Consider the following 15,999-nt stretch of genomic DNA (forward strand, 5'->3'; position numbering starts at 1 on the left):
ACTTCCAATGGAACCTAAAAGATCAGAGTGGTATTGCTTTTGTTTTTCAGCCCAGGTGAGGTTGAGTGCTGCCCAGGGAGATTTTGAAGCAGCACAAAGAAGAGTCCCACATTCAGTAGTGATACTGCTTGTTTGTGTGGGAAGGGGACACTTCCCTGTCACTCTTGCCACACCAAAACCACTGGGTAGACAAGAGCCTTGTTTTGGGAAGTGTAGATTGAACACAGGTTCTCACGACAAAGCAAACTCTGCCATTCCTTTTAATTTCCTTTAATTTGATTTCCTAGCTGATCAGAGATCTATATCTGCATTTTTGAAAGTGCTAAAAAATGCTTTTCACAGCCTCTACACCCACTGTAACTTCAGCTGCCAATATAGTGCCTACATATAGAAATAAGTGGAGAAAAATTATGAAAAGAGACACCTTTGAATTCAGCGTATTCCTTGGTGAGCTACTGTGTATGTGTAGTTTGATTTCCTACGTTCAACTTCCAGGTTAAAGGTTGTTCTATGATTATTGTTGTTTGCAGTAATTTTAAATTTGTATTAATTGTTAGCTTGAAGATCTGGAAATGGCTGCTTTGAAGGGCTTTTCAGTGCGTGACAGGGGGCAGCATGTGGAGACCCCCTGTGAGAGACAGATGAGAACCATGTCAGAGCAGAGCTGTGAGAATATGCAGGAAAGTGTTGACTGTTCTTCACAAGCACAGCAACAGAGTGTACCCAGATGCACTAACAGTATCTGTCTAGCTGAATGCAAGAAATGAACTTGCATCTGATTGAGATGTCTTTGTGTAAATTCACAAAAACTGCTCCAAGTAACCACTCAAGCAAAAAAGAGACTGAAATAAACAAAGCAGTATTACAAAAAAATATACAAACTCCACATGACAGACATGTTGGCAATCCATTTCTTGTGCCTTCTTGAGAGTCATTATAAAAAATGATCAATGAATGGAAAAAAAAACATGAGATCAGCATTTGTTACATTGAAATGCTCTAAAAACTGTATGCTACAAGTCTGCTTTAACTGAGAATAAACATATACTATAAAGTACTCAGATATATCTGTAATAGAAGAGCTCACATACTACAATTGTGACAGGACTGGCTAATCTTTCATTTGATGCTTATGTGGAGGATTTGACATTGAAGTGCTGGTTACTTTGCTTTGATTTGCATTAAATAACCAATCCAGGATACAATTCTGTCAAAATAGCTCTGTTTTCATGTTTTATGTAAGTTATTTATTTAGAGTAAGAAAACCATCTTTGTCCTGCTTGTCTCAAGTTTGTTTTGCTTTGTATTCAGACTGTTTTCACTGGCTTTGATATTTCATACCTTCTGAGTTATTACCAGAAGCACAGTAGGATATGATGTTTGTTGGAAATATGAGTTTTTATAAAACAGTTAAGGGCTATTTTCACAATGTGTCCTTAATGGCAGCATTTTAGTTAGAGACCTACAGAACCCAGTCAGCTAACTTTCTTGGTTACACTGGGATTGTTTCTTTGGTGGTGGAGGTTTTTCCTGTGTGCTATGTAAATAATCTTTCAGTGGCAAGTCTTGTGAGCTGAGCTTGGTCCTCCTGTAGAAGACATCTCCATCTTCACTCTCCCAGTGAAGTGTGTTCCTCTTGTCCGAGCCATATGAGGGTTTCCTTTTTGTTCACAACCAAAAATTTCTAAAAAATAAATTTAAAACAGAGGTGTGAACAGAGTGATGAACTTCAACCCATTGTAACAGTTTGTTTGCAGTGAGGCACGTGTGCACACAGCATGAGTGAAGCAGTAAACTGAATGTTGCAGATTTGCCCTCTTTTATGAAAAAGCACACTTCTCTGCCATCGACTAATAGATGTGTTGATTTGCTGTTTGTTTATGCCTTCCTCGTCTCTCTGGCCGTTATCACAAAATTTCTGAGCTAGGCAACAACCATTAACCTACTGCTACTGTACTTTGTAAGGGGGGTATCTACTGTACTGTACATTATTTGCTGAGATTTTGGGAAGCTTTAGGAAGTGTTTATTAATTATTTCATTTACCTTCCTTGTGGAGAAAACGTATGTTAGCACCATATTTGAGAGCTAGCATTGTTAAGAATACAAAAAGGTCGCTAACAAAGCAAAGCCATTTGGCCCATCTTGCTTGGTTGAATGCTAGAAGCTTGTTGATCCAAAGATCTTAACCAGCAGCCTCTTGTCTTCAGCAGCACAGCTGGGTAGTTTGTTCCAGACACTCACAACCAGCCAGTGTACAGAAATACCTTGTGTTTTCAATGCTAAATGCACACCCTTTTAATTTTAAACACTTGCTTGATCCCTTCAAAACCTTCACTTTTCAGGACTAATAGTATTACAGTAAGTTCCTCTAACTTCTCCATGTGAGACGTTCACAGAAAGATTAAAGTTAGGCTTTCACTACTGCGTTATCTTGTCCTCAAGTACCACAAGTTTCTTTTTTCACATAAAACTGGTGATTTTTTGAAAGTATATATTTTCATAAAATATCCATCTTTGATAGAGATTTAGAATGTTTCATTCATAAGCAACTTAAAATTATATTACAGCAGTGCATATTTAGACACAAAGCTTTTAAATACATCAAAAACAGTTACAATTGTCTGAGAATTTTATCTAAGATACTAATAATCAGACTTCACTTTTTGTTTAGTTCTATCACAGTGGCCACTGGGAAAGTCAGAGGCTGCTTTTTAAGTACAATTAAGCAGTCTTACCCTACATTTAAGCGGCAAACTTTAAATAAACTCTCACAGGATACTGTACCTACCATTTCCCTCTGATTATAAATTACAGGAGCTTGCTTTACACTTTGTATATTTATTTAAAGAATTATATTTTTTTTCCAGATGAACAAGCGTGCAGATAGTATGCATTTAAATATAATCACACTTAAGTACATAATCTGAAAAATGTATATTGTAACTGGATATATTTAGCTAAACTGTACTGTGTAGTAACTGGGGTTACACAAGTTGGACTTTAGAGAGCCATCATCTTAGTTTGTTTTTTCTGAGAGTGTGTGCAGCCTGATATTTTTGCCCATTAGATTCTCAGGACCTGAGGTGTTCAGATTTCCTGGGAGCCCACTGTGGCAGGATATTGTGATAAAAATTTCTTTCAATCAGGTATGGCAAACCAATTGTGGGCAACCTATTTCATAGTTCTCGTTTAACTTATGATTGTTAACTTTTGGCTTTAAGGATCATTACAATCATTATCCTCATTTATTATTATAAATAAGAAGTTTAATTATTATTATTATTGTTGTTGTTGTTATTATTTGCTTTCCAGATGTCCTTATCCAGATGATTTTCAACATGCCTATGCATAAAATCCCCCACAGCAACATCAGTAATTAATTTTCATGTGATAATAACAGCAAATAGCTTCTTAATCAGCATACTTACAAAATGTTTAATAAGACAGGAGCTACCATTGGACAGTGGTACCCAATGTCACATGTGCTCGAATGAATGAGAATTCTTTAAACCAAATCTTAATTCACTATGAAGTAATTAGTAACTAAATGGATACTAGGGCTTATATTTTACCTCAGAAGGTACATTACTCTTTCCACTTACGCCCCCACCATCACCACCCGCACCACGCCTACCCCTTTATTTCTCAACCCCATCCTCAATGATACCACCTTCCTGTATCACTGCAGGTCACAGTAGACGTTCCGGAGTTAAATTAAAGTCACAGACACACTTAATGAGATTATGGTAATATAATTTAGTTGATCTGACCTGGGAATACTGCAAGATTTTGTTGATATCCTGAGGCATAGACTCCCTGTGAGTGCCTGTGACAGACCCCAGCACATGTGCCTCCTACTTATTCAGCTTGTTATGAGTCGAGCGTGTGATTTGCAGGCTTACATTTCAGGCAAATGTAAAATTTCACAATTTCAGACTTACAAACCGGATTCCGGGGCAGTTTTGACTGCACCTGCTTATACCTAGCATTTTCTAAATTGCACAATAACAGCTAAGTCACACCTGAGAAACCCTGACACTTAAAAACAGGGGCATCTTTGCTCTTGAGCACAAACACAGACATTCCCAAAGGTTTCATAATTAACATGCAGATGCATTGCTAGTCATGTTTCTACTGTTCTTTATCGTACAAACTATCTTTTTATGATATCCACTAGTGTGCATCCCCTATGGTCCAGCTCATAATTGCAAGACCATTATTGTTGTAATTTCAAGCTTGTGGGCGTAGTTGCTATGGAGACATCCCACATGGTCAGTCCCTGCTTATGTGAAGTATAAAGTTAGTTGACTGCAATGATTTATACAGTTTTCCCTGAGGTTGTGATCTTCTGTGGAATTTTTTATGGACTAGGGACAAAAGACAAATGAAAAAAAGAATCTACAGTTTCTTTGTGCAGTCCTGGAACAAAATAGACAGACACCAAGTAATATTAAAACAAAAATGAGCAATGCTGGGGCAGTAGCAGTAGCTACTATTGGGTCAAAGTGAAAGCAGCTTTAAGAGCCTTATGATAGGAAGAATTAGATTAGTTTAGCAATGGTAAGTCAGGGGAGAAAAAAATAGTTTTGATCAGACAGAATTCAAGACTGGCACAACGATTCACTTGCTTCCCATGATTTTACTTCCAACTACAGTTTCTGAATGCAGATTTCATACCACATAATAGGTTCGCCACATGACACAGAGTAGGTCATTTGCTACTTTGTATTTTTGACTACTGCAGATATTTAATTGTTTCTTGTTCACACAAAATTAGGGGAATGAGACTGATGGTTTGGTTTTCTCATATTTCTTTTACCCAGCCATGAGCTTGCATGGTTTAGTCACCCACAGTTCCAGTATACCATATGAGTGTTTTATATCTGATCTTCCTTTTGTTTTGCCTGTTTTTTGTTTTGTTTTGCTTTGTTTTTGCGTTTTATGGTCGTCCAGTTTCCAAGGGTGAGTTGCCAGATTTTCTTTCTTTTGCATTTAAAAAGACCACCCATTGGGATCGGCGGGGGCAGATTCCCGACCAACGTCTGCACAGAATAATAATAGAGCTCTCCTGGGAAAACTGCCCACAGAATGGGCCACAGAATAAAATCGCATTTCCGATCCTCTTCAGCGATGTTTAGCAGCTATTGGTTTAAACAAAAAGTAGACTACTTTGCCACGATCTTTCCAGAAACAGATGCACGTGTGCCAGTCCTGTTAGGGGTGTTCAGTTACTGGGTACCCCTTCACATAACTGATTTTAAAAACCAACAAGTAATGAATCACAGCGCTGACCACAGATACAGTATGAGTCACATGAGTGAGGGTTATGTGAGTCTTTAAGAGGATGCTTCACTTGTGATGTCATTTCCTTTCGGGCTTTAGATAATTACAATGAAAACAAACTTAATAAGTGAAGTGCCTCAGTGATAAAAAAATGTTAATAAACAGTAATAGTATCAGTAGAAGAATAACAAGGGAAAGAGAAAGAGGAATTTTATTTGGCACTTAACACAAACACCCATTATATTTTGTAACATGCACACACTGTGTAGCTTCACTTTACTTTCAATAAATCTTTGCGTTTACTATCTGAACATATTCCTTTATCTTTATTTATATACAGTACCCCCCTACCCTGCAGAACAATAGAAATTCTGACTGCTTTTGACTCTTGTTCTTAATTTATAACCGAAATAATCTAGCCTTTTTCTCTCGAGCTTCTGAAGGGATGTTCGTAGACCAATGATGTGGGAGTTTTAAATCATAATTTTAAAACTGAGGCCAAAGACTTGGCATTTTTCTTTTTTTATAATACTGTACGTTATGAAAGACTGGCAGTGAATTATTTTACATTTGTGAAAATGTGCTCCCACATGCAGAAGTACCTACTGTATATAGTCTGTGGTCACAATAAATATTTAAAATACTTTCACAGCTAAGACTCTTATTAAAATTAAATACACTTCTATTTTTGTAAAAAGGTGTTGGTTTATTGATAGGCCTCCTTTCGGTAATTTAGTCAATATACTGTAGTAGATTTGCAGAATTATGAAGACTCTTGGGATTGTCTGCTCATCTGAAGACATGATGATTTGTACCTTGGCATTTGTACTGTCTCATTGCTGAAACTGACTGCACAAATCCTGAAGTTTTAATATTCTCTGTAAAACATAGTTGACCTGTAATTTTCCCTCTTAGATAGAACCTCTCAACGTGGCTTATAGGAACATGCTTGATTCCTAAAGGAAGAGAGATTCAGATTCATTTTTTATTTGCATCTTTTTTTTACGTTACCAACATCTGCAGCTCGTTGGCCTCCGCTGCCCCACGGTCCCCCAAGATTGAGCCCTTGAACACATGCAGGAGATGAGCTGGATGAGTTCTCTGTGTGCAGTGATTAATAGCCAGCTTAGGAGCCTCTTCCACCACCTCGGTCTACATAGGTTACTGACTGATCTGCGGAAGTGAGAGTCAGCTGCTGGAATTGGGCTTCAGCCACAGGGGGCCCCTGAGTCCTGCTGTACAGGCCACTGGATCAACTTGCTGTGCTTGAGTTAAACTCCTGCTGAAATACTGCAGCACATCTTGTATGGTATTTACGCAGAATCCCTCAATCCCTCAAAAAAAGACTAAATCTGTCTCCTTACAAGTCCATCTATCTACCTGCCTTACTGGATGCAGAATATTTCTTTCCCCATCCCCTGTCCGGTCCATTTAGAAATACAGCGATTTGGGGGCTATACTGGTTCTGTCTGAGACCACTTCTGTAGCACAGCTTCAGACCTAGATTTCGAGATGGGCTTTACCTCGCTCCAAAAACTCTGGATCAGATCTTGATAGTACTCATTTTTAATGCCTCACACTGTATACAGTACATACTGAAAAAAGGATTGAGTTGGGTAGAAACTGAAATATAGTAATCTTATTTAGATGATTGCATTTACACGGTGAGTTTGTAACATTTCTCACACTGAACACTTGCTTTTGGACTCAAGACCTAATTGGATAGGAGGTCCATCTCTGCGATTCAAATAACAGTTTGAAGAGAGGACATTTCAGTCATCAGAGCAGACCTTTGACCTTGAAACAGAATCTGCCCACAGTGGAACAGGAAATCAGTATCACAGCTGCCACCATCAGACTTTGTGTATGTTTTCTGTTACTTAGTCCTTGTTAAAAATGAACACAGCACAAGTACTGAAGTAATTTTAAAATGTAGTTTCATTGTTTCAGTTCTTCACTTTGCCAATAATACAGTACCATAAATTGTGGCTCTCCAAAGTACACTGCTTAATTGCAGTAATATTGCAGAAGCAATAGAGCACTATTTACGCTTGGAGTTTCAGAAGAATTGCACTCGGACAGAGGTAGCCTGTGCTGGTTATGAAGACTAACAGCATTTTTCAAAGATTAAGATTGAATGATTTGTGTCTTCAGGTGTAAAACAATATTCATAATTGAAAATACATTGACACGCATAAGAGGGCCAATAGTATAATGAAGTAATTTAAAGACCTTTTGATTTCAAAACATGAGCATCCTTCAGCTTTAAAGGGCAAGAGTTGGCTTCTTTCAATAAATGAACAGATGTCTTCATGAACTGATCAAAACCTTGAGTTTGTTGAATACCTGTATAAATCTTAAGCATGACAATCAAAATCTTATTGGATGGTTGTTCTTCCCTTCAATATGCTTATCAGAAAAGGTGTGCCATAATCATTTGTACACACACTGTGGCAGTGCTCCAGCAAAAAATATTTTCAAGTTTAAGAGGCCAGTTATTTAGTCTCAAGATTTTGATTTAGATCTATGATCCAGGAGTGGCAAGTTCAAGCCTGGGTCAAGTCGCTAGCTGAATATGACCGGGATTCCCCAAGTGCCAACCATTGTTTGGCTCAGTGCCATCATTGGTAGGGTGAAAAATGGTTGGACAGAGCTTGTTCGACTCTTAGCCAAAATCAGAGGCACTTGCTACAGTATGTTGCAGTGCTGTCCCCTGTCCTCCAATCATTGCAGAACCTTTGGTGCTTGCTTGTTGTATTAAAGACACTTGCTTGCTTGTGATGCATTCAAAGATTATTGACTTAAAGTTGGGCGGGTCACAGGAGTCTGCCTACGCTTCCTCATTCTCCTCTGTGTACGATCATGAGGTTCATAGCTGTGAGCCAGGACATCCAAAAAAAAACACAACTGTCGACTCTAAAATTGGGTGTGTATAACACAGAAAGTACATAGCTATTCTAAATTTAAATAAAATAATTTGATTAAGTACAGTCCACAAAACTCACTCAGTTATTTTTATGCTTTATTTAAAATCACAAATCTGTGATACAGTAACTGCAAACCTCCATTTTAATATAACCCAGGGCTAAAGCAAAACAGGCTACATGTTTGTTTTTCACTCTGCATTTAGCTTCACTGATAGTTTGCATTTTATTTGCACAGTAAAATAAACCCCAAGGTTAACATGTTTTCCAAAGGAAGTTTTCCAAATAAGCCATCATTATATGGAAATTAGTGCAAATAATAAAGTTCAGTTATGTCTTCATTGTCAGTGACTGCTAACAAAACCTGAGAGACCAAATTAAAAAATGAAGAAAATATTGTTGTCGACATTATGATGAAAAACACCAAGAATAATTTTTTACAGCATTTAATATTTAACAAAATCCTCCTATTTTCTTATTGTGTGAAATGGTTTGTTTTGAAATTCACAAGTAGCATTTGATGGATATGTTTGTTTGCTATTAGATATTTATTTGTATAGAATTTAATTTTCTGTAGCTGTAAGGACACCCATTGCCTATGTAAAACCATTCTTTTTAATTTTACTTTATATTTCTTAATAGTTATAAAACAGTCCTAGTGAATATGTAGACATCCATGAGCATACTTAATATTCTCTTTGTTCATTACAGGCAATCCAGAGCAAGCAAATGAGAGGGAGTAGGTCCTAATACAATGTGATAATTCTTCTACTGATATAAACTTTCCATGCCGGCTCGAGTTCAGTTCATCTGACTAATTTTTATTTCAGTGGCATTTCTTCTTGGCACATTAGAAGCAAGTCCCACACCGCAGATGTGGTGGGCCATTTTGTGGCAACAGTTCGAAAACTTTATCTCATGAAAGAAGCGTCATATCTGGAGCTATGGCGATGTGACCATTTCACAAATCTCTCAGATCTAGAAGTGAAACTCAGTGAAAAAGTTCTTAATCCTTAGACAGTGAAATGCTAGTTAATCATAATGCGAGGGTTTCCAAACAAGTTTTCCAAGCCGGATGATGATTGTGTTTATGTTACTTGTGATTTATTATGGGTAGTGCAATAGCTTTGAGCGTACGCTAATAAGAAATAAACAAAAATTTATATTTGATCATTGGTTTGTTTCAGTAAGAGAGGGGAAATGTTTAGAAAAGGAATCATACATCATCTCAATTGTCTGGGTAATAGCTAGTGATCTCATAGTTTGAAGCCCTGCATTAAATTGAACTGTAAAAAGCCACAGGCAGTATTTTGAATGAGTCTGACATTTCATGGCCTCTTGATCATTTGGCCTCTTAAAAAAAAGTACATCAAGAATTATTCAAAGATCGCAGACTTGTTTTGATGTTTACCAGGATAAAACTAAGTGGTGAGTACGCTGCCCAACAAGGGTTCTTATATTTTTACAATGATTTTATACCATTGCACCATGATTTACAACACCACTTTTTGAGGGATAGCTGTAAGCAGCAGAAGCTGTGTCTTGCATGACAAATACTTATTGTTTTTATGTGTTTGCTAAAAACAGTACATATTACATGCCATTCATAAAATATAAGTGAATAGATGGAATAAACCTTTCTAATTTCTAGAATAAATAAGGAAAGAAAAACATTCTGAATGGGTTCAGCTTTGAAGTATAGTATACAATGAGGAGTCTTATTTACACCTAAAATTGAAACTAAATATTAGACCTATGTAGCCATTTTGTTAAAAAAAGACTTGTGAGATATATCATATTCAGTGCGATTGCTAAAGCATGCTTTCAGATGTTCGACATAGAGCCATATAAGACAAAAGATGTTTTGAACGTTTGTACATAGAACATTTCAATTTCCAAGCAACTCAGCAAGCTTCTCCGACATTGCTACTGTACGTGATTACTTAAAAATATAGTTGTTTAAAGGGTATTTTAAAAATATTTCATATTTTATTGATTGAATATAAAAAGACGTCGTTTTCCTTCAGCATGGAATGTTTTTTTTCTTTATGCTTTTTTCAGCAGCAGCAGAGAGAGGACCAGAAGGAACCCGTTGTTGCAGCTGATGTGACAGAAAGTTCTGGAAGAAAAGGTTTATATCCCTCACCTTCCATGACACACCACCACCTCAGAAGAAGACTTCTGGGTTGACATCAGTCATATTGTAAATCTCATAAAGGAAGGACTCTCTAATAAAGCACTAGGAAGGCAGTACTTTAAAATGCTAGAAAGTAGAAAACAATATTGGAGTTAATCAGTTCTGTTGTTAAGTGTTTGTAATCATGAATCATGGACTTTTGAATATGTGAAGTGAATCTGCAGTAAATAAACACGCTGAAAATCCATACATTTTCTCTTTTATTGCAAACAATATAATACAAAAGATAAGCTTCTTTAAAGACAATAACTTGTTAAACTCATCTAAAGAAAACAAAAGGTTTGTTCAGTTGCATTAAAAGTTGTAAAAGTCAGTACTAAGATATGTAATACAGAATAAGAAATAACACCTTTTTTAAAAATAAAAAAGTATGCTGGTAATTTTATAAAGAAACAAATCTTCACAATGCAGCCACAGCTTCAAATAAACTTTTTTTTCATGTTTGTAAGAATGAAAAAAACTTTTCCAGTTTTTTCTTTTAAAAAAATTAAATCAAGTTTTATCACAATTAAAACTCATCTGTACACAACTAGATACAAGATTTAACAAAAAATCTTTTAAAAAGAAACATTTACAAATGATAAATAAACAAGATGGTTACAATTTGTACCATATTAAAACAAGCATACCCTTCCACTGAGAACCTGTTTGTATATTTTATATATATACAGAGGGTAATTCTTTTAATTTTAATTAGTTGTATACAGCTGTATTAAAGAATAAAATGCAAATAATTACTTTAAAATAAAATTAATGCTAATAAATAAATTAAGAATGGAAGGGTTGGAATAAGGGGGTGTGTGTTGGCGCTGAAATACTACACTAACTTGGTTATGACCTGCTGGAGATTCTAGTGTTAAAGGCCATTTCCCATACTTGCTTAGCACAGGGTAACAAATAGAAAGTAGCATCCCAGCTGTGGCTTCTATTACAGTGTGCTGGTACGCTGGTACTACGGTACTACGGTGGTAGTTTGAAACTGAATCTAGCTCCATAGGCACTGATGGTACAAAGGCAGTATCTTCAATTAAACAACAACAAAAAAAGCTCACAGCTGACTACATCCATTCTAAAGTAATGACATTAAGGCCTATGGATGCAAATCTGCCTAGCATTTGTAACCTTTGAATCTTTCATTTGCTTAGGAAAGCTAAAAAAATATCAGGTAATCTCTTTTCTTTTATGACTGTCAGGTGACCAATGGGCTGGGACCCATTTTTTCACACCACCTCTTCTCCTTTTTTAAGTTTTTAGTCTTGTTTCTTTTAAAAAGGAGCTGCAAAAACAAAGTTACAAAAGCACAATACATTATTGCAAGGCATAGTCAGAAAGACAAAGAAAAGATGGAACATTTTGTTTTCTGTACAAAAATAGGTTTGTCAAAGAGACATAAGGCCATTGAAGACTGCACTACTAAAAGTGGTTTATAGCTGATTTTGAGAAAAAAATAAGAGCTTTTCTTTCATCTACAAATACGTATAAATCCCCCAAAATAATAAACTGCAAAAAAGTAATGAAACATACACAGTACATACTAAAAATATTTATAATTAATGTCCTCATAGAGGATTTTTTCACACTTTTTTAATTATGGCTAAAAAAATAATCAAACTCCAAGTGTAAAAAAGGCACTGAGTGAACCATTCCAAGTCTTTTTTCCACTAGTCAAGTCCAGCATTTTTTTTGTGCGTCAGACCTGATGGATTTGTTCATTCTCAGACATGGAATGGTGGCACAGCCGCTGCCTGTAGCAGTTTGTCAGCAAAGAGGCCTTCAGAAAAAGTCAATGCTCTGTGTGGGCATGTCACTCAGGGCCTGGTTAGCTGTGTGTAGACAGGCTGCTGTTCCCAGTGCTGAGGACTGTGGTTCTGGGGGATGGAGGGTACCCCTGTTGTGTCAGCGATGGGGGTGTACATGGGTCTCTGACTCGGACTCATGTAGGTGAAGGTGGAGTACAGGCTGGAGCCCTGGCCGGTAGCGTGGCTGTAGTAGGAATTGGCACTCTGGTGGTCTGGATAGTCATACTGGGCACGTGTGATGGTGGGGTAGGATGAGCTGTAGTGCTGGAGGTTGAAGGAGCCGTAGCTAATGTGCTGTGGAGAACTCTGCTGCTCGCTGTAGTGGCTCGGGCTGAGCTGTTCGGTCTTGATGTGTGTGGCTCTCTGCTGGCCCTGCCCCTGCTCGCCGCTCAGGTTGGTCAGGGAGTGCTGCTGCTTGGATATCCAGCTGTGTCCGCTGGCACCCGCGGCCTGGGTGACTGAGGTGCTGCTGATGCCATAGCTGCCTGTGTACGTCACCTGCCCGCTCTGCCCGTGAGGGGGGTTGGTGACTGGCACCCCAGGGTGGCCGTTGGGTGGCAAGTACTGGTCAAATTCATTGACATCGAAGGTCTCAATGTTGGAAATGACATCGCTGCTCAGCTCTCCGATGTCAACATCTCTGAAGTCAATGTGCGGCTGTCTTCCAGTTCCTTCCTGAAGGGGGCGACCTTCGCGCTTCAGGTCGGCTTTGCCAGGCTGCACATCTGTTTTTGGAGTGGTAGGAGGAGTGGGGGGCCCCTGGGACTGGCCTGTGTGGGAGAAGGACAAGGAAGGAAAGGTAAATAACTGGGATGATTTTAGCAAATTGGATTAATAAAGACACACTTCGAGAAATTAACCAAAAAAAAGATAACATTTTATGAGCTTTCCCCTGGAGAAGGCAATTACGCTGTTACACACCGCTCCTGGGGAGGTATCATAAAAGAAGAGATAAGTCGGTAAAGTAGTGACAGGTGTTATATTTGCATTGCAGCTCGTAAAGTTCTGTAATAATTTACCGATAGTTCGATATCAACTCTCATATAGACTATGAAGGCTCCCCGGACTGTTAAGAATATTTAAAAAAAATGAAGCTGAACGTTTCTGTTTGGTTAGATTGCAAATGAAGAAGGAAAGGACGAAAACACGTCGGTTAAATAAAGGCTAAACCATTACTGGAGCCTGCATAAAAATGCTTTCACCGGGCTTGCCGCTCACCTGAGTGCTCTCCAGGAGAGTGCACCTCACTCATGCTGGACGCGGGGGAGTCAGCCTGCTGCAGCGCTTTGAAGATCGCATTCGGGGAGATGTGAGTCTGCTCTGTTCCGTCTTCGGGCTCATTCTGCCCGTTCTTCACAGACTTTCTTCGTCTCGGCTGGTACTTGTAATCTGGGTGATCTTTTTTGTGCTGAACCCTCAGTCGCTCGGCCTCTTCCACAAAAGGACGCTTTTCTCCTTCGTTAAGCAATCTGGGATAGGGCGGGGGGGGGGATAAAAGGTGGACACATTAAAGAGTGTGCAGCGAGGCAAGTCAGCTTCCTCCCCTGCAGAGCACCCGAGAAGATTAAAAAATAACGCACAATACGGTATATTGCAAATACACGCGGGCATAACTATAAGATAGATTCCCCATGACCAAACGTAAACAAAGTTAAAATTCTGTAAAACGCAATTAGACGCACATGCAGACCATCAACTTTCATTTAATATATACTGCTAATGGTCAATCGACGCGGATGTTTTTTTCACCAGAAAGATAAGAGTTGCGCAACGTTTAATCAGACTACAATCAATCCCGCAGCCCAACGGTCTTCGCTGTTAAAATCTGCAGGGTACAAATCACAACCTTAAATTCTCGGAATATATCCAGTCACCCCTCCATGCCTACTTGTTCAAAACGCAAAGAAAGCAAGGAAGCAAGTACTCACCTCCAGAGTTTGCCCAGTGTTTTGCTGAGTTCGGCGTTGTGAAGGTGAGGGTACTGGTCAGCCAACTTTCTCCTGGCAGCCTGTGCCCACACCATGAAGGCATTCATGGGTCTCTTGACGTGAGGTTTGTTTTTGCTGGAGCCGTTCACCCTGACTGGCATGGGGACCAGGGTCCAGTCGTAGCCCTTCAGCACCTGGGAGACCGCCTCTCGGATGCACACGGGGAATTTGTCGTCCTCGCTGTCCTTCTTGAATTCAGTGATCTGCCCGTTGTTCTCTGAGGGTCTGGTGTTCTCGGTATCGGACCCAGATCCAGACGGGCACGGGGACCCTGCAGAATCCTCTGACATGCTCGGACTCGGGGCATCAGAAAGACACTTCTCTTGTTCGTCTGTCATTTTCATGAAGGGGTCGAGTAGATTCATACGAAAAATTGAAAAATAAACGCTACCTATGAAATAAAGTAGGAGACCGAAAAAATAACAAGACCTAAAGCCAGTTATTACTATACGAGCCCCTCAGTTCTTAAAGTAAATATGCGAAAAAGCTTTCAATATCATAAAAACTGCAAACTTTATTTGCCCCAGCAAACAAAGCTGTCAAAAGTTTGCAAAAGTCCCTTAACCGATCTGTTTTCTTCAAAGCACACCTTCTTTAAGGCAAATCGAAAAAAGCAAACTCTTCACGTCTGCATGCACTATTTCTCTTGCGTAGGAGCACAGAAGATGCAATTCGCTTTACTCTTTCACGAAAATAGAAAGAAAAGTGTTCCTTTTCAGTTTTATTTCCAAGTTGTCTGGGAGTTTTGAAGACTGAGAAATCTACTAGCAGCCTGACTAATAAATACTGCTTCAGGAGAGCAAGAAGATGATTGGACAGCAGAATTTGGGGCGGAGATGGAATTTGATCTTTTTTCTTTTTTTTTCCCTACCCTGAACCCAAATGTGCCCGGACATTGATTCTAAAACTAAATTCAACTTCTTACTCTTAAAATATCATATGAGGTAGACTACACGCACTTTTTCAGTTAATTATTAGTATGTGCAGTTGGCTTTTTATGTAATCACAGTAATTTAGATAGAATGTCCTTGGTGTAAAGGCAACAATTGTATCATTTTTTTCTCAAGATATGTGATAAATAACAATTCTATTTCCTATTATATTTTGAAGATTAAATAGCTATTTAAGAAAATGCCTAGCATTTCACAAAGTACTTTGCTTACCCAATGCACATCACTACCAAGAGGTGTTACATGTAACCTGTTATATTTCCACACTTTCATCAAATGATATATGTAACCCTTTCGTCAGAATGTATATATAAATTAGTATAAGTATTGACGTTTTCTTTTTTCCCGACGAATCTGCCGTACCGTGCTCTCTATCCTTGCTCATTGACACACAAAACCATTGAATTGTTTTTTTAATTACTTTCCCAGTTAATTGTCATTGCATGTTATTATGAATGCTTCTGTGCACTACCTCAAGCGTACTGTACATAACAGCTGGGCAAGTATGAACATCTTTACCGTCACTGAAGTATCGTTCTACGTGTTACTATGTGAACTTTTTCATAATACGGGGCGTCTTTTTTTCATTTTCACAGTCGTTTATGTGATACATTTATTCATTTTGTATTCGTACTGCCTCTTTAAGTAAAATACTTATATTTTCACCCGAAGCGCGACCGGCGTTTATCAACACCGAAAATATACTATTTGTGAACCAAACATTTATTGGGCACCTTTCTCATCAGCAACGATCACTAAAATGAAATTTTTGTGTGTACTTTTTACAGTTTTGTTATATTATTTGTTTTGTAAATGCTGCTGAATTTTACAAATTGATACACTTATATGTAGCCGCG

At 38.3% G+C, this 15,999-nt stretch overlaps 1 protein-coding gene and 1 long non-coding RNA gene across 2 annotated transcripts; one reads left to right on the forward strand and one right to left on the reverse strand.

The window, feature by feature from the left end:
* The first annotated feature begins 3,358 nt into the window (after positions 1-3,358).
* On the forward strand, positions 3,359-10,592 carry LOC148652694 (uncharacterized). Its single transcript, XR_015925400.1, has 2 exons — positions 3,359-9,636; positions 10,270-10,592. It is a non-coding gene; the product is annotated as an uncharacterized LOC148652694 (long non-coding RNA).
* sox9a (SRY-box transcription factor 9a) lies at positions 10,593-14,961 on the reverse strand. The gene is made up of 3 exons (XM_088599746.1): positions 14,133-14,961; positions 13,423-13,673; positions 10,593-12,974 (listed from the first exon to the last, which is right to left on the reverse strand). The coding sequence occupies exons 1-3, from the start codon at positions 14,555-14,557 to the stop codon at positions 12,214-12,216; spliced, it is 1,437 nt and encodes a 478-aa protein (XP_088455872.1). The 5' UTR covers positions 14,558-14,961; the 3' UTR covers positions 10,593-12,213.
* Positions 14,962-15,999: the final 1,038 nt, after the last annotated feature.

The sequence above is a fragment of the Lepisosteus platostomus genome, chromosome 11, assembly GCF_059453375.1.
Source record: "Lepisosteus platostomus isolate fLepPlt1 chromosome 11, fLepPlt1.hap1, whole genome shotgun sequence".
In the NCBI taxonomy this organism is placed as follows: Eukaryota; Metazoa; Chordata; class Actinopteri; order Semionotiformes; family Lepisosteidae; genus Lepisosteus; species Lepisosteus platostomus.